A 24,109-nucleotide genomic window follows, 5' to 3' on the forward strand; every position below is an offset into this window, starting at 1 on the left:
TCTTCCCAAAGCTGCTGAAGACAGGTTCTGCTCCTCTCTGTGGGGACCACCCCGCCTTCCTCCCTGGAGTGTGCAGTTGGAGGCACCAGATGCTCTGGCAAGATCCAGAGAGATGCCATCTGCGAGGGAAGCCTATTCTTAGAGAGCAGAGCCAGTCGGCGGTGGAGACGGCCACCCCCAACAGCAGAGGGGGGGATGTCGGGGCAGGAGGCCAAGGCTGGCTGGGGAGAAGGGCAGGCTAAACACAGGGCACACTTATTTCTTTCAGCCAGCTTCCTCCTGCGTTTGTTCTCCTGGAAATAAGAGCAACGTTTATTGAATGCTCACTTGACACGTATCACTTAATCCCTTCAGACACCACGAGGCGTGGATCATCACAACGCCTCCTTTACAGATGAGGCACAGATGGCTACATCACCAATAGGTCGGGCCTCAAGCCTGGAAATGCTGCTTCCAAAGCCCTTGTCCCTTGCAACTATGTGTACTGCCTCTCAACCTGCTGACCAGCGGTCACTTTTAATTTGGGTTTCCTGGGTAATAAACCCCAAGGTGAGGATTTGAGTGCAATAGTTTAAATGTGAAGTGGTCCCAGGATGCAACGGCTGAGGCATGAGAGAGATAATGTCCACTGTGGGTACCCGGAGCCCAGTCCTTCTGGAGGTCTAGCAATTAGCACACAGTGTATGGAGGGGTGTCTCCTCCAAGTGCTGGGAGCTGCTCATGATGGTATTTCTCAGTGCTGGGTTGATGCTGCCCAAGAAGCATGTTAATCCCTAAAATGTAGGCCTGCTGCAGAGTGGTAAAGCAGGCAGCTGCGGTGGGAGCCCTCAGACAGGAGACATAGGAGTGGCAACTGCAGAAGTCAGATGAGCCCAGGAAGAACGGCAGGGCTCCCCACCATCTGCTAGGCTAAACCTGCCTGCCAAAGGTTGGCCTCCCCCCAGTCTAAGAAGCTCCTCCAAGTGGTCTGCTCTGAGCATGCAGTGAGCTCCAGCTGAGAGCACTGGGGAGTCAGACAGAAGCCACCTCCGCTACCCCAGAGCTTCCCAGGATAACAACGCTTGAATCTGCCTCTTGCCACTCCCTCAGCACTCAGGCTGGGGCTCACAGCACAGCACCCACAGTGTGGGGGACTCGTAGGACAGCCAGACACTTGGACCCATTCCATACCCCTCGGTCAGAATGTGTATTGTACCCATTTGTCTGGTTTTTTGTTTCATTTTGTTTTGTTTTTGAGATGGGTCTCCACATGGTCCAGGCTGGTTTCCAACTTGCTGCGTAGCAAGTAGTATAACCTCGAACTCCTATCCTCTTGCCTCCACCTCCCAAGAGCTGTGAATACAGGTGTGTGTGTGTGTCCACGCCTAGCCAGAATCTACACCTACAGATGTCCACTAGTCATTCCAAATACATAAAAACAGGAGGGGAGGGCAAGTTAGAAGTAATGTATTTTTTATGTTTATTTATTTTATATTATGTGTGTGGGTGCCTTGCCTGCACGTTTGCATGGGCACCACATGTGCACGCCTGGTGCCCACAGAGGCCAGAAGAGGACATCGGGTCCCCTGAAACTGGAGTTAGGGGTGGTTGTAAGCCACCATGTGGGTGCTGGGATCTGAACCTGGGTCCTCTGGAAGAGCAGCCATCTCTCCAGCCCCACAAGTAATGTATTGCACTAAACCAAGGGTCTCAGATTGACAGCCTCTGGACCAGGTTTTTCTGAGAGTTCTGTTTTAAAAATTCTGCCTGCCACACGACTCTCCAGGTCACTGTGACCTATTTCCCCCTATGGCACAGCACCCCCAAGAACTTCCACTTATGCCACCGAGAGCTCCTGTATGCATCTGGTTGCTTTCAGACACCATGTCCCATAAGCAATGATTGCAAAACACGGCTGAGGATGTCTAGGTTCAAAGCAAGGCGCCGAAAAATAAAAGGCACACGGGTTTTGAAATCAGGCAGACAGTTCAAATTCGGACGTGGCTATATCTTAGCAGCCATGTTATTTTGGACAAGTTATCTCCTCTCTGACCCTCAGTTTCCACATCTGGAAAACATGGATCAACACCCAGCCTTGCAAGGTGACTGTACGGACTGAAAACAGTAACGCGCACAGCAGTCAGGAGGAAGCTGAAATTGCCATGTGGAGGCTCTGGTGGCAGTGGTAACAGTGTCGCTGTAAAGCGTCCAATGTGGACACCGAGTTACTGTGCTTATCCTCACTTAGGAAACCTTGAAGTGCTGAGACGGGGAGAGCCTTCCCCAGGGATGTGTCACAGCGGTGCTGCTGGGCTCGGATGGTGTCTTTAGCTCTACATGTTTAGTGTCTACTGGAATCTTCTGTGAGGATAGATGTGTTACTTGATACATGTAAAACACACTGCCAGCATTGAAGATGTAATACAAGAAAGATTGTCATTAATCCTTTATATTAATATATGTTGCAAAGAGAAAGTTTTTAGAAATATTAAATTAAAATTTATGATTACAATCTGAGGCTGGAGAGATGGCTTAGTGATTAAGAGCACTTAGTATGCCAAGTGGTGGTGCACACCTTGTAGTTCCAGCACTAGGGAGACAGAGGCAGGTGGGTCTCTGAGTTCAAGGCCATCCTGGTCTACAGAGTGAGTTCCAGGACAGCCCGGGCTACACAGAGAAACCCTGTCTCAAAAAACAAACAAACAAACAAAGCACTTAGTACTCTTCCAGTGTACCAGGGTTCCGTTCCCAGCACCCACATGGTGGCTCACAGCATTCATTTCTCCAGTTCCTAGGGATCCCATTCCCTCTTCTGACTTCCGTTGGTACCAGGCATACACAGGCAGGCAAAATATATTGTTAAGATTTATTTTACATGTTATTAAATTTATTCCATTTTATTTTTTGTATATGTGCATGTGTGTGCATGCACACATACATGTCAAGGCACACATGTGGCAGTCAGAGGACAACTTGCAGGAGCTGGTTCTTTCTTCCCCTCTTCCCACTATGCCACCATGAGGAACACAGGGCTCAAACTAAGGTCGCTAGGCTTTGCAGCAAGCGCCTTTACTCACTGAGCCATTACCTTAGCCCTCCATTTTTTGAGACAGAGTTTTCTTATGTACCCCAGGCTGGCCTGGAACTCACAACCTACTGCTGCAGCCTTCTTAATACTTTATGAAAATATGGCCACTAGAGGTTTTATTCTCAGTGCTGGGGATAGGATCCAGGGTCTCACACAAGCTTAGCAAGTGCTGCCCCTCTAAGCTATCCCTTAGCTCTTGAAAAATCAAAACTACACATAAGGCTCATGTTGTATTCCTATTGGACAATGGGGCTCTGGAACTCCCCAATGGCACACCTTAGACAAAGGGTTTAGTCCCCCTCCCAAGGTATTTGTAACCTGTTGCCCACTAGCAAAGAGCCCTCTGGTACACAGCACAGAGAAGGGTTATCCTACCCACCAGGAAGAAACTCTCCTCTAATGGTCCCCCACCCCATGTTGAATGGCCTGAGGCCCAGAGAGGGTGACGCTTTCCCTGGCCTTACTGGAGTCGGAATAGCAGCGGAAGTCAAGCCCCAGACTCCTTAGCATGCCCCTTGCTACATGCGCTATCCAAAAGTACCTGGTGGGTGGAAACTCGGGGCTGTTGTTTCAGAAATGGAACCCTGGTTGGGATCAAACAAGTTGGAGTGTGAGGCCCATGGCTTTGAGAAGGCAGGATCCTCCAGGGGGTGTGTCAATAGAACCATACTCTGGGCAGTGGCTGGACACTGCAGAAGCTGTCTGCAAAGAGGAGTCCTTTAGTGCCTCGGGCTGTGTTACTTGGAGGGGCTGCTCTTGTTGAAGATGAGGAAGTCAGAGATGTCGTGCCAAATGTTGCTGTCCTCGTAGAGGTAGGTCATGGAGGACTGTAGCGAGGGCTGTAGCGTGGGCCGGTGATACTCGAACAGCCATAGCACAAGCCCCCAAATCACTGCCGTGTGCAAGGGGAATGGGTCCCACCTGAGTTTAGGGACGTAGCCCTTCTCCACGCCAAGGCGGCACAAGGCAAACAGGACGCGTGACAACAGGTACATGTTGATCTGCAGGGAGGGAATGCCGAGGGTTACTAGTGAGCACCACCACTGGGAACCTTCACCTTCCCACCCAGCCTAGACACCGGCATGGCTGTTCACTGGCTCCGTGACTCTCAAAGTTGGTGTGCAAGATGACTGAGGTGGCGTGCAGCAGACATTTTGATATTTCTATTTCTGTGTGCGCGCGTGTTGTGTAGGTGCATCCCGTGTGTGCTGGGTGCCTGCGCACATGCGGGTATGGAGACCAGAGGCCGACATCAGTGTCTTTCTCAGTTCCCTCTCTAGCCTAAGTATTTGTTTGGTTCTTGCTGTTTGGAGACAGGGTGCCCCCTGTTATGTAGCTTTCCTAGAACCTGCTCTGTAGACCAGGCTAGCCTGGAACTCATAAAGATCCGCCTGCCTCTGCCTCCCAAGGGCAGGGACTAAAGGTGTAAGCCACCGTGCCCGTCTTTAGCCTAATTTCTTTTTATTTTTTTTTCTGTGTCAAGTTGACAAATAGTGTAATTAAAAACAACAAAACCCAATATCTTAATAAACCTTTCAATTTATAGTCAGGTGTACAGCACATGCCTTCATGCCTTTAATCCCAGCACTCTGGAGGCAGAGGCAGGTGGATCTCTGTGAGTTCGAGACCAGCCTGGTCCACAGAGTGAGCTTCAGGTCAGCTGGGACTATGTAAAGAGACCCTGTTTTAACAATTTCCCCTTTTCAATTTACAAGAGTTTTCTCTTTTAAAAGATTTTTTTTAAACTAATTTTATTTTTATTTATTTATTTATTTTAAAGATTTATTTATTATGTATACAGCATTTTCCCTACATATATGCTGCAGACCAGAAGAGGGCACCAGATCTCATTACAGATGGTTGTGAGCCACCATGTGGTTGCTGGGAATTGAACTCAGGACCTCTGGAAAAGCAGTCAGTGCTCTTAACCTCTGAGCCATCTCTCCAGCCCCCTCTTTTAAAAGATTTTAAAGGCACTTTTACTCTTTGAGCTATAGGCCCGCCCTGCGCCCCCCCCCCCCATGATTTGTTGAGACACAAGAGTCTCTCACTCAACATGGAGTACACCAAGCTGGCTATACTACTGACTGTAGAGTTCCAGGGACTTACCTCTCTCTGCCTCCCAAATACTGGGCTTACAGGCAGGTGTTTCTGTGCCTGGCTTTTAAAAAGTAATACTTGCTTACTTATTTAGTGTGTGTGTGTGTGTGTGTGTGTGTGTGTGTGTGTGTGTGTGTGTGTGCAAGGCAGAGATCACTAATAAATGTTGTTTCTTGGAAACCGTCTATGTTGTTCTTTACAGTTTTTATTTTTGAGACAAGGTCTCTCATTACATGGCGCTCACCAATGTGAACAGAGTGGTTGGTGCTAGAAGGCCCAGGTTCCTTCTGTGTCTCTTCCCTGGCGCTGGGATCACAAGTGAGCCCCACAGTACAGTGGAAGCTTTCCATGTGGGCTTTGCTGATGAAAGGTCTTCGCTTGCTTCATAAGTACTTTGCCAAGAGAACCACCTCTCCGTCCCCTTATTAGAAGCTGTGGTTTTTGTTTGTTTTGTTTGAGACACGGTATCACTATGTAGTCCTGGTTGTCCTGGGATTCACTAAGTAGACCAAGTTGGCCGAAAACTCACGGTGATCCTCCTGTCTCTGTTTCTGAGTGCTAGGATTAAATGCATGCACCACTATGACTGGCACCCTTATTAGAAGTCTTTAAAATGAATGATACACAGTTTAAAATTTTAAAAAATGATCTACCAGAGGGAAAATAATATTTTGGATCGCCTTGAAATTCATTTTTGTTCTCTGTGAAGCCAGCTGGGTATACATAATAAATACTAGTCCAGCTGGGGCAAGACCTTTTCTCCAAGAAAGAAAAGCTACAGATGACAGACATTTACAATGCATATCTGCACGGCATCAGCATGTAGATGATCTGAAAAATGTCCTCAGAGCTCCAAAATAAAACATAAAATATTCCAATTGGAGAATGAGCAAAAGACATGAATGTTTCACCAGAGGTTGTACAGGTAGCAAGTAAATGATAAGAGGACAATTTCAACAGCATTAGCCATTAGGGAAGGCAAAGTCAAGTCACAATGAGATGCGCTGTCACAGTGGCTAAGACAGGGCTGCTGAGAGGGTGTAGGGGTTGAGGGTACTTGCAGCAAACATCTAACAACCTGGGTTCAATCTCCAGAGTCCAAAGTAGAAAGAGAGAACCAACTCCCAAGAGCTGTCCTCTGATCCACACACACACACACACACACACCACGGCAGGTGCACACTTACAATCATATCACACACACACACACACACCACGGCAGGTGCACACTTTTTTTAAAAAAATATTTATTTATTTATTATGTATACAATGTTCTGTCTGTGTGTATGCCTGCAGGCCAGAAGAGGGCACCAGACCCCATTACAGATGGTTGTGAGCCACCATGTGGTTGCTGGGAATTGAACTCAGGACCTTTGGAAGAGCAGGCACTGCTCTTAACCTCTGAGCCACCTCTCCAGCCCCACAGCAGGTGCACACTTACACTTACAATCATATCACACACACACACACACACACCACAGCAGGTGCACACTTACAATCATATCACACACACACACACACACCACGGCAGGTGCACACTTACACTTACAATCATATCACACACACACACACACACACACACCACGGCAGGTGCACACTTACACTTACAATCATATCACACACACACACACACACCACAGCAGGTGCACACTTACAATCATATCACACACACACACACACACACCACAGCAGGTGCACACTTACAATCATATCACACACACACACACTCCATGGCAGGTGCACACTTGCATTTACAATCATATCACACACACACACACACCATGGCAGGTGCACACTTGCATTTACAATCATATCACACACACACACACACACACACACACACACCACGGCAGGTGCACACTTGCACTACAATCATATCACACACACACACACACACACACCACGGCAGGTGCACACTTACATTTACAATCATATCACACACACACACACCACGGCAGGTGCACACTTACATTTACAATCATATCACACACACACACACCATGGCAGGTGCACACTTGCATTTACAATCATATCACACACACACACACACACACCACGGCAGGTGCACACTTGCACTACAATCATATCACACACACACACACACACACCACGGCAGGTGCACACTTACATTTACAATCATATCACACACACACACACCACGGCAGGTGCACACTTACATTTACAATCATATCACACACACACACACCATGGCAGGTGCACACTTGCATTTACAATCATATCACACACACACACACACACACACACACACACACACCACGGCAGGTGCACACTTGCACTACAATCATATCACACACACACACACACACCACGGCAGGTGCACACTTGCACTACAATCATATCACACACACACACACCACGGCAGGTGCACACTTGCACTACAATCATATCACACACACACACACACCACGGCAGGTGCACACTTGCACTACAATCATATCACACACACACACACACCACGGCAGGTGCACACTTACAATCATATCACACACACACACACACCAAAAAATTTTAAAATGCAGCTAAAATAAATCATGCAACAAACCAAATGTTAGCTAGGATATGGAGAATGTAGACAGACATTCATATATTTGTGGTGAGAATGTAAAAACTATCGTCACTCTGAAAAACGGCTTGGCAGAAGGCTGTTGATTTTTTTACTTTCTTCTTTCTTGGCAGGCTGTTTTAAAACCAAGTATGCATGTACCATACAACCCACAATTACACTCGTGGGCTTTTATCCCAGGAAAAGGAAGACGTATGTTCACAGAAGATTCTGGACAAGAGCGTTCTTCGCAGCTCTACTTGTAACATCCTAAAGCTAGAAACTTCCCAGATGTCCTTCACAGGAAAAACAAAACCAAAAAACCTGATGGCACTTCTATACTACTTAGAAATAAGAGGAAAAAATTCAGCCAGGGTGGCCATACATGGCTATAACCCCAGTGCTCTGGAGACTCAGGGAGAACTGGCAAGACTCAAGGCTATCTTGGGGTACAGAGCAAGACACAGTAAGAAAAAAGGTAGCTGGTTGTGGTGGCACAGGCCTATAATCTAAACCCTGGGGAAGTACGGGCAGCAGGAATTCAAGGCCACTCTCAGCCATATATTAAGTTTGAGTCAGACTGGGTAACATGAGACCCTGTCTCAAAAAAATAAAAAAGGGGGGGCTTGAGAGATGGCTCAGCGGTTAAGAGCATTTGCTGCTCTTGCAGAGAACCCCAGTTTGGTTCCCAGCACCCACATGGTGGCTCACAATCATCTGTAACTCCTGTTCCAGGGGATCCCACACCCTCTTCTGGCTTCTCCAGGCACCAGGCATATATATGGTGAACAGACGTACATGCAGGCAAACACTCAGGGACATAAAAGAAAACTAATCTGTTTTAAAAGAGTCACACTGCCCTTCTCATGTGACCCAGGCAGATTTTTTTTCTTCCCAAAGAATGGATCTATTTCATACCAGATACCAAGTTTGTAAAAACAGAGTTAGTCATAGTTTTCCATGTTATTCAAGATCTTTTGAAAATCTAAATTTCATTTATTATTATTTTATTTTTTGGGGTGCAGGGCACTTTTGTCATGGTCCATGTGAAGAGGTCAAAGGAAAACCTTCGGGGCTTTTCCTCTCTTTCCACGTGAATCCCAACGACCAAATTAAGTTGTCAGACTTAATGGCAGGCAACTTTGCCTGCTGTGACACTTCACAGGCCCTTGGGGCTTGTGTTTTTTATTTTTATTTATTTATTTGCTTACTTAATATTTATTGAGACAAGGTCTCTCTATGTAGCTGTGGCTGTCCTGGATCTCACTGGCCTTGCCTTCACAGAGATTACCCTACCTCTGTCTCCTGAGGGCTGAGGCTCCTCAAAGCCTTTTAATATACACAAGATATTAAACATAACCCTTGTCATTTCCAGTATTAGTAAACATCTTTGTGGGGATCCTGGGATAGGGATTTATTGATTCTGTTCATCTTTTCAAAGAGCCAGTTTTTCTCCTTCAATTTCCTGTTTTCTGTTTCACTGAGTTCTGCTTGTTTGTTCTGAGATGCAGCCCAGGTTGGCTTCAAATCAGCGCCTTCGTCTCTCAGTGTGCCACCACACCCAGGTCAAAGTGCATTAAAAGAACAATCTGGGTTTCTCTGTAGTTTTGGAGCCTGTCCTGGAGCTAGCTCTTGTAGACTAGGCTAGACTCGAACTCACAAAGATCCGCCTGCCTCTGCCTCCCAAATACTGGGATTAAAGGCATGTGCCACCGCGGCCCAGCAAAAAAAGAACAATCTTAAGATGGAGAGATGGCTCAGCAGCTAAGAACGCTTGCTGCTCTTCCACAGGACGGAGTTCAATTCCTAGCACACACATAGGGCGGTACATAACTCTAGCTCCAGAAGATACAACACCCTCTTCAGGCCTACACAGGTACACGTGCACACAGAGGCACACACACATAAAGAAATAATTTAAAAAAAATCATTGCGCCACCAAATCATTGATGCACAAGTAATCTCAGCACTTAGGATAAGGCAAGGATATCAGGAGTTCTCTGGGCGGTGGTGGCGCACGCCTTTAAATCCCAGCACTCTGGAGGCAGAGGCAGGTGGATCTCTGTGAGTTTGAGGCCAGCCTGGTCTACAGAGTGAGTTCCAGGACAGCTATGAACATAACACAGAGAAACCCTCAAAAAACCAAAAGAAAAAATAAAAAAAAAAAGACTAGCAGGAGTTCAAGGCAAGCCTCAGCCTCAGCTACATAGCAAGCTCAAGGCCTGCCCGAGTAAGATGAAACCTGTCTCCACCACCACCACCAAAATCCTTGCCCCAAAGAGTAGTAGACACACTGATGTGGGGAGCCCCTGGAGTCCAGCTGTGGCCTGGTTTACAAATAGGAAAACTGAGGGAGAAGTGACCTTCCCAAGGTCGCACGGGGACTGATGATTCTTAGACCTCAGACACAGACGGCTGCTAGGAGTTCACCTCACTTCCCGCCCCTCACTGTCCCACAGGAAAGCCGTACCTGGCTATTGACGTTGTTGTTCTTCCCGAACACTAGCAGGCCCCCGAGGAAGGCGGCCAGGAAAGAGTGCATCTGGTGGGTCTCGCCTTGCACATGCGACTGGAGTGCACAGAGGCTCTTATAGGTGAACACAAAGCAGGCCAGGTTCCGAGAGTGGGTGTACGTGGCTTTCAGGATGGCCTGCAGTTTCTCTTGGAGACTGCAGAAACAGAAAGCTTCATGAGCGCAGGCCCTTCTGGTCCAGGCAGCTTTCCCCAGAGTGCATACAGATCTGAACTGGGCAAGGAGCACATCACTGAAGCCCATCTAGTTTGAGATCTCTGAGGAGGGTGCCCATGTCCTCAGGGGCGCTGCCCTCTTACCTGACAGAGGCCCTTACTCAGTGCACCACCTCAGAGTGTATTAACAAGTGTCCATCCCTTTCCTCCTAGGTCTTTTCCTTCACGGCTCTCATCCCCATTTAACATCTGTAAGGTGATGTATGAAGTTCCCTTGTCCTCAGTGTAAGCTCCTGCAGGGCAGGGTCTAGATTCTTTTTGTTCATCCCAAGGGCACAGACAGGGCCTGACACACAGTAGGTCCTCAGCAAATGGGAGGGGTGAGTGAACAGATGAATGAGTGCCTACTATGGGCTGGATCTGCAGAGAGAATTCTGAGACAGGACAGATCTGCTGTCTGCCTTTGTGGGGCTTGTGAGGAAGAAACACGTTCACCAAGACAGGAACCTGACATTGACCCTGACAAGAGGTGGTCACAGAATCTGAGGGAGGGAAAGGAATCCACGGGAGGAGCTTGCTGCTTTACAGGCAGAAGACTCGCCACACACACACAAAGGCCCTAAGGACAGGCACAGAAAGGGAGCCAAGCAATGGAGAGAGGCTGGTGTAGGCTCTGAGTGTGGCTGTGTACGGAGGGCCGTGAGGAGGTCAGCACCTGACACTGGTCTTTCTTTAGAGATGAAGGGGAACTAATTCAATCCACCTTTTCCTTAAAGGGCGAGAGTGTGAGTGTGTGTGAGAGAGTGTGTGTGTGACTGTGTGTATGAATTTATGTGTGAGTGTGTGAGTTTGTGTGAGAGAGTGTGTGTGAATGTGTGTATGAATTTATGTGTGAGTGTGTGTATGAATTTATGTGTGAGAGTGTGTGAGTGTGTGTGAGAGTGTGTGTGAATGTGTGAGTGTGTGTATGTGCATGTGTGTGCATGTCTGTGGATACCCACAGAGGCCAGAAGAGAGTATTAGACTCCCTGGAACTGGAGATATAGGCAATTGTGAGCTGTTGGGTGTGGGTACTGAGAATTGAACTCCAGTCCTCTGGAAGAGCAACAAGCACTCTTAGTGGCTGAGCCATCTTTACAGTCTCACTAGGGGACAGCAAAGATAACCTATGGTTAGAGCAGAATGTACCTCTCAATTCTAGACAGGGACCCCCCCATAGGAAGGGGGTGGTGGTGCCGGGCAGTGGTGGTGCACACCTTTAATCCCAGCAGTTAGGGGGTGGTGGTGCTGGGCAGTGGTGGTGCATACCTTTAATCCCAGCAGTTAGGAGGCAGAGACACGTGCATTTCTGGGAGTTCGAGGCCAGCCTTGTCTACAGCGTGAGTTCCAGGACACCAGGACAGTCAGGGCTACACAGAAAAACCCTGTCTTGAAAAAACGGGGAGGGAGGCCATGGTAGAAGCCGGTCAGGTGAGTGGGAAAAGCTTGCAGCAGCTGGTTCTTGGCTTTTGACAACATAAGCTTCATGGGTACCTTTGCTTGTTGGTTGGGTGGTTTTTTGAGATAGGGTCTTTTATGTAGCCCTGGCTGTCCAGGAACTCGCTATGAAGACCAGGTTGTCTGGAACTCAGAGATCCACCTGCCTCTGCCTCCTGAGTGATGGGACTAAAGGTGTGCGCCACCATATCCGGCTATGAGTAACACTTTTAAAGCAAGAATCTTGGACTGCAGTTGGGCATGGCAGCCCATTCCTGTAATCCTGGGTGAAACAGGACGACTGAGAGTTGGAGACCAGCCTAGGCCTGAGACCCTAACACCCTGTTTCGAAAACTAAGTAAAAAGTAAGGCCAGATGTAGTGGCGCACACTTGGAGGGCAGAGGCAGGCGGATCTCTGTGAATGTGAGGCCATCTGGGTCCACACAGTGAGATGCTGCCTCAAAAAAAAAAAACAACCAACCAAACAAAACAACCTTGAAAAAGTAAGAAAGTATCTGACACTGACTTCAAGACATCTCTAGTCTGGCTCCTCTGTCTTCCGGGCCAGCACCCAGATGTAGGTCACCATATTAGGCCACTGCACAGCTTCTTGCTAATGGACACCCAGACTTCTGCTCTTCCATCAGCCCCTCCTCCCTTGCCAAGCTGTTCCCAACTAGGCAGCAAATGACTAATCCTCACGCTGCTAAACATATGTAAAGCCAGACACCTGTGTTCCCAGCTATTTGGGAGGCTGAGGTAGGACTTGGGCCTTGAAGTGGGAGGGCAGGCTGACATTGTAACAAGACCACATCTCAAGAAGCAAAAAGGAACCAGAACACAGAGAGCCTCCCAAAGGGAGCTGAGGAGCTGGTTCCAGGGTCACGAGTACACACTGTTCTCACAGAGTACCTAAGATCAGTTCTTGGCACCTGTGTAAGGTGTGCCCATCACTCCAGTCCCAAAGACTCTTACTGCCCTCTTCTGGCCTCCACGGGTACCTGCACTCATGGCACACATTCAGAGATGCAGTATTAAAAATCAAAATAAATCTTTACAAAAAAAAAAAATCAACCCCCCAAACCTGCAGGAAGTCAAACCGTGGTATGCCCCTGCTCAAAATGTCAAAGCTTCCTGTTCTCACTTAAAAGGAAAGCCAAGCACTTCTTTCAGGCCGAGAGCCAGACCAGGCCTGACCCAGTTCCCGCTATGACACTGCTGCCTCTCCCTTTCAACAGTTTGGTGGCCAGCTTCTCAGACTCCCCAGGTGCAATCCATCCCACCTCTGGCCGTCCCTGGCCTTCAGCATCTTGTGAACTCGTCTTCCTTGATTTTTTTTCTTCTAAGACAGGGTTTTTCTGAGTAGTCCTGGATATTCTGGAACTTGCTGCGTAGACCAGGCTGGCCTTAAATTCAGAGCTCCACCTGCCTCTGCCTCCCGGGTGCTGGGATTAAAGGTGTGCGCCACCACCACTACCTGGCTTCCTTGATATTTTGAATGGTCATTTTCTGCCACCTCCTGCTAGAAGATGAACCCCAGGAGGGCAGGAATCCTTGTCTGTTTTGTTCCCTGCTGTAGTCTTAGCAGCCAGAACAGTGTTTGTCACACAGTAGATGTTCACTAAACACTTGGTGACTAAATGAGCAAATTCAGTTTTTAAAAAATGACTTGGGAGCCAGGCGGTGGTGATGTACGCCTTTAATTCCAGCACTCAGGAGGCAGAAGCAAGAGGATCTCTGTGAGTCTGAGGCCAGCCTGCAGAGCTAGTTCCAGGACAGCTAGGGCTGCTACACAGAGAAACCCTGTCTTGAAAACCAAAAACAAAACAAAATAAAACAAAAAAAAAATTGAGACCCTGTCACAAAAACAAAACAAAAATGATTTGAAAGGGCTGGGCATATAGCTCAGTGCCAGTGTGCTCGCCTAATGTGTTCCTGGGTCTACTGTGTTCCTGGGTCTACTGTGTTCCTGGGTCTACTGTGTTCCTGGTCTACTGTGTTCCTGGCTCAGTGCAGTGTGCTCGCCTAATGTGTTCCTGGGTCAGTGCCAGTGTGCTTCCCTACTATGTTCCTGGCTCTGGAGAGAGAAAGAGAGGGGAGAAGGGAAAAGATGCCATTTGGACAGCAAAAAGTCCCAACAAAGACAAATAAAATAAACTGCCAAAACAGAAACCTTGCAACTTGAATTTAGGCCACCCTCTGTGTATGGTTCTTCTTCTTTTTTAAAATTACTTATTTCTATTTTATGCATGTAAGTGCTTTGCCTACATGTCTGTGCACGCCTGGTGCCTGCAGAGGTCGGAAGAGGGACTGGAGTTACAGATGGTTAGGAGCTACCATGTGAGCGCTAAGAACTGAACTCGAGTCCTATGAAAAAGCAACAAGGCTCTTAACCACCGAAGCCATCTCTCCAGTCCCTGTGTTTACAGCCATAAACACGGGACTGCAAGGCCTTCTCTGAGTGAGGCCTTGAGGGAAGAGTTATAGGGACTCAGAAGAAGATCAGAACATAGAGCAGGTGAGGAGAGATGAGAGCCTGGGTCCCGGAGAAGGTGACCCAGAGGACCGGACAGGTTTCCAGGAAGAAATAAAGGCTGACTAGAAGCGGTCAGGCTCCCCTGGAAGCAGATGCACACAGGCAAACGTGTGGGAGTGGAACAGGGCTTGTATGCCAAGGAAGCCCACACTGGACACTGCAGGCATTTAGCTGTGTCAACCTCAGAGGGCTATGAAGGCCAGGCCTGGAAGCTGGGTCTCTTTGGAGAACAGTGAGGAGTCACGGGCGTTTTCAAGTGAGGGACATAGGATCAGCTAGGATCAGCGCTGGACAGGGGAACGGGAAAGCTAGCCCTAGCTTAGAAATGACCACACCCACCCTGGCCTGAGGGTGACCACATCATCTCCCAAATGGTCCGCAGAGAGGGTAGGTACCTGCCACTCCTGAAGAGAAAGGTCATGACCAGTGCGTGAGGTGCCCGGATTTTGACTCCATAGCTGTAGAAACAGAAGCAAACAGTTACTAAGCCATCACTGTAGCTGTTTCCAGGCTCCCCCTTGCCCCCTGGTCCTTTCTCCTACCCCCAATTCTGACACCACTATGGGAAAGGAATGATGTTGCCTTTCCAGTTACACCTGGGTTCAAGTTCCAGAGCCTCCTGGCAGAGTGGCCTTTGGCTTATCTTACCGTCTCTGAGCCTCAGTTTCCCCAACTAAAGAGGAATGCTACACCTCAGAGGGCTGGGTATAGTCCTTATGGAAGACAATGAAGAATGCAAAGATGCCCACAGTTCCTGGCTGGGCAGAGACCCTCTCAACACCTTCTCATCTACCGGTTGCAGTCAGGCTCATCCTGGACTAATCTTATTATTGCTATTACTGATACTGTTTTGTTTTAATTTTTATTACATTCCTTCACAGACACAGAATCTTACTATGAAGTGCTAGCTCTGGCTGGAACTCACTATGTACACCAAGCTGGCCTTAAGCTCAGAAAGCCTGCACATGGTGGCACACGTCTTTAAACCCAACACTCTGGAGGCAGAGGCAGGTGGATTCTCTGAGTTCAAGGCCAGCCTGGTCTACATAGTGAGACCTATTTCAAAAAATGAATCAGCAACAACAAACTCATAGAGATCTGCCTGCCTGCTCCTCCTGAGTGCTAGAAATGTGTGCCACCACAGCGAGAAGTTTATCTTAGTTTATTATTGTTATTGTTTTGGTGGATTTCAAAATCGTTAAATTTATTTATTTGTGTATGTGTGTGGGCGTGTGTGCTTGCTAGTCTTGTGTCAACTTGACACACATGATAGTCATCTGAGAGAAAGGAACGTTAACTGAGAAAATGCCTCCACACGACCAGGCTTCAAGTTGGTCTGGAAGGTGGTGGCACACACCTTTCATCCCAGCACTCAAGAGGTAGGGACAGGCAGATGTTTGTGATTTTTGAGGCCAGCCAGGTCTACAGAAAGAGTTCCAGGATAGCGAGGGCTACCCAGAGAAGCCCTGTCTTGAAAAAAAAAAAAATCAAACGAAAAAGAAAAAAAAATCAGGCTGCAGACAGGCAAGCCTGTGGGGGCGTTTTCTTAATTGGTGATGGATTGGAAAGGGCCCAGCCCATTGTGGGTGCCGATACTACCTGTGGGCTAGTGGTCTCGGGGTCTATAAGAAGGCAGACTGAACAAGTCATGAGAAGAAGGCAGTAAGCCTCACCCCTCCACAGCCTCTGTAATCAGCTCCTGCCTCCAGGTTCCTGCCCAGTTTGAGTTCCTCCCGTGGCTTCCCTCAATGATCTGTGACTCGGGAAATGTAAGCTAAACAAACACTTTCCTCTGCAAGCTGCTCTGCTAATGAAGCTTCATTGCAGCGTTAGTAACCCTAAGTAGGACAGCGTGCATGTCACAGCGTGTGTGTTTATGCGACAGAACAGCTGGCAGGAGTCAGTTTCTCCTTCCCCCACTGAACCCAGGGATCAAGCTCAGGTCTCCAGGCTTGGTGGCAAGTGCTGTTACCCCTCCCCAGTCTCACCACCAACCCTCCCCCTTTTTTGGTAAGGATCTTATGCAGGACAGTCTCTAGCTGACAGAGGCCTTGAACTCCTGATCTTCTTCCCACCATCTCCTGAATGCTCAGACTGTAGATGTATGCGACTATACCTAGTTTAAATTATTGTTATTATTTTATTTGTGTGTGTGTGCGCGCGCGCGCGCATGCGTGCGCATGCCCAGCATGCAAGTGCCTCTGGAGTCTAGAAGAGGTGTCAAATCCCCTAGAGCTGGAGTTTCAGGTGGCTGTGAGCTACCTATATGGTCCTGGGAACCAAACTCAAGTCACTTCAAGAACAGCAAGTGCTCTTAACCATTGAACTGTATTTCCACCCCCATGTCTGGCTTCTTATTTTTCTATATCAGACACCTTATGCTGGCTAGTTTTGTGTCAACTTGACACACCTGAGAGGAGGGAGCCTCAACTGAGAAAATGTCTTCATAAGACTGGGCTGTAGGGCATTTTCTTAATTAGTGGTTAATAGGAAGGGCCCAGGTTACTGTGGGTTGTACCACCTCTGTGCTGGTAGTCATCAAGTCTATAAGAAAGCAGACTGAGCAAACCATGAGGAGCAAGCCAGTGAGCAGCACTCCTCCATGGCCTCTGCATCAGCTCCTGCCTCCAAGTTCCTCCCTGGTTTGAGCTCCTGCCTCGGCTTCCCTCAATGGACTGTGATGCAGGATTTGGGAAGTCACATAAACCCTTTCCTTCCCAAGTTGCTTTTGGCCACATTATTTCATCATAGCAACAGTAACCCTAACTAAGATGGCACCTTTACCCTCATTTCTACACCTGAGTTGAGCCTTAGGAGGCCTAAAATCCTTTGAAGGCCTCGAGACAATGGTTATGAGCCACACATGGCTGTCACCTGAATATACAGAAATAGTCACTGCAGGCTTCAATAAAGAGGGGCTCCTGTGGCAACCATCCCTGGTACTTAGATGAATTCCCACAACACACATCCTCATGAACATGTACGTGAGATAGATAGATAGATAGATAGATAGATAGATAGATAGATAGATAGATAGAGAGAGAGAGAATGGTCTTCTCTCTGTGTTTTTATTTTACATGGGAGGAACTGAGGCCAGAAGAGGGCAAGAGAGGAAACCAAGCTAAGTGTTAAGTGTGGTGACGCACGTCTTTAGTCCCAGCACTTGGGGCAGAGGCAGGCATAACTGTGTGAGTTCAAGGCCAGTCTGGTCTACATAGGGAGTTCCAGGTCAGCCAAGTCTAAAAAGCCGAATTTGGGACTGGAGATGGCTCAGTGTTTAGGAGCATGAACCCAGGTCCCCTGCAAGTTCTCAGCACCACATGGTGGCCCATAGCCATCTGCATCTCTAGTTCCAAGGGATCTCATTCCCTCTTCTGGCTGCCACAGGTACTCAGCATGTAAGTGGTACATAAACATACAAAGCATGTATACACGTAAAATAAATGTATCTTACCAGGTGGTGGTGGTGGGCATCTTTAACCCCAGCACTCAAGAGGCAGAGGCAAGCAGATCTCTGGGTTCAAGGATAGATAACCTGGTCTATAGTGAAAGTTCCAGGACAGCCAGGGCTGTACAGAGGAATCCTGTCTAGAAAAACATAATACTTCTTTAAAGTAATTAATAAAAACAATTTTTTAAATTCTTCTCTCATAATATATCCTGGCTGAAGCCTCCCCTCCCTCCCCTCCTCCCAGTTCAGTTCCTTCCTCCACCTTCCCTCTCCCCTAGATCGACTGTTCCTCCACTCATTAAAAGTATATTTATTTATTTATTTATTTTTAAAAAGAAAGGGTTTCTCTGTGTAGCTTTAACTGACCTGAACTCATTTTGTAGACCAGGCTGGCGTCAAACTTACAGAGACTTGCGTGCCTCTGCCTTCCAAATGCTGGGATTAAAGTCATGCACCACCACTGCCTGGCTTAATTTAAAAGAAGTTTTAAAGAGAAAATGGAGGTCAGAAGAGATGAAGAGTCACTTGATATTCAGCATAAAAGCATTAGAACTGGAACCCAAGGACGTGACCACAGAGAGTGCCGTGGCTGGCTGGGAAGGTTCACAGAGGAGGATACAGGGAGAGCCGGAATGGGATGTACACTCATTGGGAAATGCCTGCTGGCTCTGGGGCTGAGTCTGTGGGATTTAAACGAACAAAGTGGAAAAGTGTGGGCAGTGAAGCAATGGTGTAAGGTGAGGAACTGTTCTACATGTCTAACAGTGTTCCAAAAGAAAACATCAGAGGTGTGGGAGATGGGATGCATTTGTGTGCACACGCTCTGGAGAATGGCACAGGAGACTCATCTGGGGATGCCTCTATGGAGAGGGAGTGATGACAGAGGACATTTGTGTAACCTTATTTTAGAGTCAGAGATAGACCGCAGGGCCTCTTGCATGCTAGGCATGTGCTCCACCACACATGTACACTCCTGGCTTAGCAGTGAACTTTTTAAGACTTTTGTGGATGCGTTACCTCACTTTAAAAAGAGGGAATGAAAGATATTTGAAAAGCTAACAACATAAAAATGAAAGATATTTGAAAAGTTAACAATATAAAATGCATTTTTTGTTGCAAATCCAGCCTGATGTCCTTATCTCCTCCTTTGCCTAGCAGTGGTCAGGCAGTTCCCGTCAGTCCTGTGGCCTTTCTTCCCCTAGCACCTCCAGAACCTTATCTCTTTCTCCTGCACCGAGAGGCTTCAGCCGCCTCCGGTCATCCAGAGCCTTCCCTTTGACACAAACAGACTGTCCTCAAGTTCCTACATCTGTCATGCCCTTTCTCAGACTCCCCAAGTGCAGATGAGACTTATTACATCACACATGTAGTCTCAGAAATTGTGTGGCTGAGACAGGAGGAGCTTGAACTTGAGACCAACCTAACATAGACAGTAAGACCCTCCCCCTTTATTAAAATGGGGGCTAGAAAGATGTCTTGGTCGGTAAAGAGTTTGACATGTAAGTCTGAGGACCTGAATGTGGATCCCTGGGACCCCATGTAGAAAGCAAAGCATGGTGGTAGGCATATGTAGTCCAGGAACCTGTGAGGTAGGAGGCAGAGACAGAGTCCTGGAGCTGGATGGCCAACTAACCTACTGGGTGAAGTGCCAGGCTAGAGAGACCCTTTCTCAAACCAAAAGGGAAAGGAAGGGGCCTGGGGCATGACAGGGAGATTGTCCTTGGACGTAGCGCGCGCACACACACACACACACACACACACACACGTAAAACTCGTGAATATTTAGGAGTGAGTTAAATGTTTGCAAAGTTCAAAGACCTCAGCCATCCGGGTTGACCTCTCTAAACTGGTGACCTTTCTTCACAAACACAGGCCTTGTGTTGAATGTATTTCCACACACGGGATGCCGGTTCCTTCCCGGAAACCTCTAGCTTGGTCTTCCCTCGGAAAAGCCTTCCTGAATACTACTTTGCATTTGTGGGGTATTTGGGTTTTTGTTGTTGTTTGTTTTGTTGTCGTTTGGGGGTTGTTTCGTTAGTCTTGCTGTTCAGCCCAGGCTAGTCTCACACTGGCAACCCTAAAGTGCCGTGACTACAAGCGCAGGCGGCCATGCTCTGCCCCGGCTGTTTGAGAGACTTCCCCTTGGATGTACGGTCCTTACAGATGGGCACAGTCATGGGGTCCCTGCCCTGGAGACTCGGGAATGACTGAGTTTACACTTTTAATTTTACAGAGAAGGAAACTAAGACCAGAAGAGACAAACTATACAGTTCATCACAGTGAAAGCATTGGGGCTAGAGCCCAAACACCTGACCCTAGAAAATGTCTGTCCTGGCTGGGAAGGTCCACTGAGGAGGCACAGAGAGAGGTGGGGGGGGGGGGGGACAGATGTGCAAAGCTCATATTAGGCAATGCCTGCTGGCACATGGGCCAGTTCCTGCTCTGTCCAGTGCGTACCTGGCAAAGAGGCTATGATGTTACCTCAGGGTTCATCCCATCTTGTTCCAACAGTGACTGATATGATCTGGCCAGATCTAGCAGGAAGCATTTTCTGTGTGACTGAGTGTCCATTCTGAGTCTGCATCCTGACTGTACCCCTAACTCGGTGTGAGCAGGGGCAATCAGCATGCCTCCCCTAGCCACCGAGTCTGCATCCCGACTGTACCCCTAACTCGATGTGAGCAGGGGCAATCAGCATACCCTAGCTACCAAGTCTGCATCCCGACTGTACCCACACTCGATGTGAGCAGGGGCGATCGGCATACTTCCCCTAACCACTGAGTCTGCATCCCGACGGTACCCACACTCAATGCGAGCAGGGGCAATCGGCATGCCTCCCCCAGCCACTATTCACTCATCTGAAAGGCAGAGACAAGAGAAATTCCTAGTTTTCAAATATTCATCCAAGAAAAGTTTGAATGCCTATAGCAGGGAGTAACAGGACACACACAGGGACACTACGGGTAAAGCGTGTGCTTTGTGAAGCTCATCTTGTTCTCCTGTGGAGGGAGGGTCTCACACTAGCACCCGGGGTATCTGGAATGCACTACTTAGCGCTAGTCAGCCGCAAACTCACATTCATCCTCCCGTCCCAGCCTCCTAAGTGCTGGGAATAGAGGCATGGACCCCACGGCTGAACGAAGCACGCTTTCCAGTGTGAGGCGTGGACTATGGAGCGAGACTAGTCGGCGTCCACTGATGGCAAGCACTACAGAGAGACAAGGTAGGGAACAGGGTGGGAAGTTCAGAGGCAGCCTCAGTGGGGAGGTAGCGCTCAAGCAGAGGCCTCAAAGGGTTAGTGGGGCAGGTAGGCAGCAGGTGCCTGTAAGGACAGTCACCACTTGGCAGACGCACACCAGGTACAGGCTCCGTGTTTCACACACACCGACACGTCCTCAAACAGTGCCACACAGTGCTCCGTGGGGCCCGCATTCTAGAAAGTGAGGAGGCTCAGGAAGGCTAAATGACCTTCTCAAGATCTAGATTCCAGTAACTGACACCAGGTGTTAAATCCCCGCAGTTCACACACTCAAAACGGTGCCACACACTGCTACCAGGATGTCAACTTTAGGGACTTTGGCTTCTTCTCTGAGTCATTGAGAGTTCTGGTCTAGTAGCCCCTCAATAACTGTTAATGCATGGTGCTGCCCCCCCCAGGCACCAGTCGAGCAAAATGACCCCAAGACCTCCTCTCCTACGGTATGAGCGAGTGAGACTAAGCCGCCCAGCAAATAGTCGCGCCTTTTCTTACATTCACTGTCACTTCCCATGAGTCCCCAGGAAAATGAGGGCCGAGGTGAAGTCATATGGATGAGAAACAGGATGGGAACCTGTTGGCAGCTTAACAGAAGGACCCTATTAGGCAGTAGGTGACCACCTGCTTGCTAAATGACAGAGTCCAGTTTCTTTTGTGCATACAGGGCCACCAAAGCCAAATAGGCCAAAGGGCATAAGGCAAGATGAGGTGATGAACTGGACACAAATGAGAAGTTAGAGGTGCTGGCGCAGGAAGCCACTAAGTCAAGAGTGCCAGGTTATAAAGCACACAGAACACAGAAGAGGAACAGGGTGAGCCACAGCTCAGGACTGAAACGGTGACAGGAACCCAGAAGCCTACGCCGGTTGCACCAACGGGGCACCGAAATCAAACCCGAGAGCTCCTAGAGAGCGCACAGTGAAATGACACCGGGCCTCGAATTCGCGACCCCAGCCAGGCCCGTCCCCCAGCCCTGACCAGACTCCGCGGCCCCACTCACACAGCCCCGTTCCGGAAGCCCTTAAGCAAGGCCAACACAGCATGGTAGCGGCGCTTGCGCAGCAGAGTGTTGACAGCCTTGAGAAGAGCCTGCAGCTGCGCAGGGGCGGCCATAGCACCGGAGCACTCAGTCGAGGGTCCTGGCTGGACGTGCACTGACAGCCCTGCGTTCTGGCTGCACAGCCCACTGCATTGGGGGAGCACCGCCCTGTCGTTGTAACTATAGGTTGAGTCTACCGTCACTCATAGAAGAGAGCCAGTCACAGAGCGCACTGGTCAGCAGGGGGCTGAGCCGCTCTCATTCTTTGGAATAGCAGTCTGATTGGAAGAGAAAGGAGAGCTGGTAACCAACCATCGTGACTCGGAAGGGTTCGACCAATCAGAAGGCAAATTTCATAGGGAGACCTTTGGTTCATTGTGAGGCTTAGGAGGGAATGGGTGACTTTGGGAGGTGACGTTGTTGATCTTACCACACCAGTGACACCAATGTCTAGCAGGTATGGCAAATAACTTCTCAGAGCATAAATCACGTGTCACTCTCCTCGTTGTTTGGTGCGCATGTCCCTACCTCCCACTTGCTGGGATTGCAGACTTGTGCGATAATACCTGTTTTCAATCTATCTTTAAAATACAAACTCTTTCTCAGGGTCCCCAGGAGCGTCCCACATCCTCCCTTCTCTCCAATTTACCGGCTTAGTTTCCTGGAGTATCCCAAGAACCCTTCTACTTTCGAGGAGCCGCACCTGCTACTTTCCTACTGAAATTCATTGGCCCTGTACTTTCTATGGCGACTTCCTCTCGGTGTTCAGGTGGAGGCTCCGGTATCATCTAATCAAGAAAATCCTGCAGGATATCCCACAGACAGCAGCACTGCTCACAGCTGATGTATTAGCCCAGGTTTTGTTGTTGCTTGTTTTTTGTTTTTCGAGACGAGGTTTCTCTGTGTACCTCTGACTGTTCTGGAACTCCTTATGTAGACCAATGCTGGCTTCGAATTCATAGAGATCTGCCTGCCTCTGCCTCCTCCCGAGTGCTAGGATTAATGCTGGGATTAAAGGCGTGGGTCAGCACTGCCTGTCAGGCAGCCTAGGTTTTCTGTTGCTTTGTTTGTTCTTTTCCTCCGTAGAACTCCTCACACTTGGTAATGGTTGCCACTTGCTCAATGCCCAACCTCACACAGACTGTCACTTTCCTGGGACCAGAAAGCTGCTTGTCTTCTGTGACTCCAGAACCCAACATGAGTTTACAGAAGCAGTAAGATATTAAATTAGCCCTACTAGAACACTGATAAGTGACATTTACAGATAATGTTACTGTGTATAGAGGTCACTAGGTAGCAGTCACACTTTGAGTGGTGGCTGTAGTTGGGTACTCAAGACAATGTGATATTTACTTGTATTGTTTGGGCTAGTATCAGAAGATAGTGTCAGAGGTCAGTAAAAGAGGTGAACTGTGTTGAACCTGTTTCATCACCAAAACTGGATCTTTCTTTGGTAATGAACAACTAGTTTATTCAGTTAGTCCTCTAAAAATCGTTTATTAGAAACCAGTGTCTCTGGGCTAGGAGTGTGTTGGGAGAGTGTTGTATCGTTTGCAGGAAGCCCCCAGTTTGGTCTCCAGCGTAATCCCAGGATGAGGGAGGTGAAGTAGGTAGCTCAGAGGGTCATTACCTCAGTTATATAAACACAGTTGAGTTCAAGGCCAGCTAGGGGTACAGGAGAACCTGTCTTGAAAGGATAGGAGAGGCTACAGAGGTGGCTCAGTCAGTAAAGTGCTTGTTGTTCAAGCATGAGAACCTGAATTCAATCCTCCGAACCCAAGGGAAAAACTGGTGTAGTGGAGTGTGCTTGTAATCCCAGTGCCGGGAAGGCAGAGACAGGCAGACCCCTGGAGCACACTGGCCCACCAACCTAGCTTAATTGGTGGACCTCTGTAAGCAAACCAGTCCCCAAAAGTCAAGGTAGGCAGCTCC

The 24,109-nt window shown here is 48.5% G+C and overlaps 1 protein-coding gene across 1 annotated transcript; it reads right to left on the minus strand.

Annotated features, from left to right (window-relative positions):
* Positions 1 to 2,831: 2,831 nt before the first annotated feature.
* On the minus strand, positions 2,832 to 22,313 carry Pxmp4 (peroxisomal membrane protein 4). The gene is made up of 4 exons (XM_075962625.1): positions 22,139 to 22,313; positions 14,827 to 14,889; positions 10,201 to 10,399; positions 2,832 to 4,068 (listed from the first exon to the last, which is right to left on the minus strand). Exons 1-4 carry the CDS (start codon positions 22,249 to 22,251, stop codon positions 3,805 to 3,807), a joined length of 639 nt encoding a protein of 212 aa, XP_075818740.1. The 5' UTR covers positions 22,252 to 22,313; the 3' UTR covers positions 2,832 to 3,804.
* Between the last annotated feature and the right edge of the window lie 1,796 nt (positions 22,314 to 24,109).

The sequence above is a fragment of the Microtus pennsylvanicus genome, chromosome 2 (assembly GCF_037038515.1).
Source record: "Microtus pennsylvanicus isolate mMicPen1 chromosome 2, mMicPen1.hap1, whole genome shotgun sequence".
Classification (NCBI taxonomy): domain Eukaryota; kingdom Metazoa; phylum Chordata; class Mammalia; order Rodentia; family Cricetidae; genus Microtus; species Microtus pennsylvanicus.

Coding starts and splice junctions, on each gene's coding strand:
- Pxmp4 (XM_075962625.1), bottom strand. CDS start 22,251: ATGGCCGCCCCTGCGCAGCTGCAGGCTCTTCTCAAGGCTGTCAACACT. Junction 14,890..22,138: donor GGCTTCCGGAACGGGGCTGT/GTGAGTGGGGCC, acceptor CTGTTTCTACAG/CTATGGAGTCAAAATCCGGG. Junction 4,069..10,200: donor ACAACAACGTCAATAGCCAG/GTACGGCTTTCC, acceptor CCCTCCCTGCAG/ATCAACATGTACCTGTTGTC.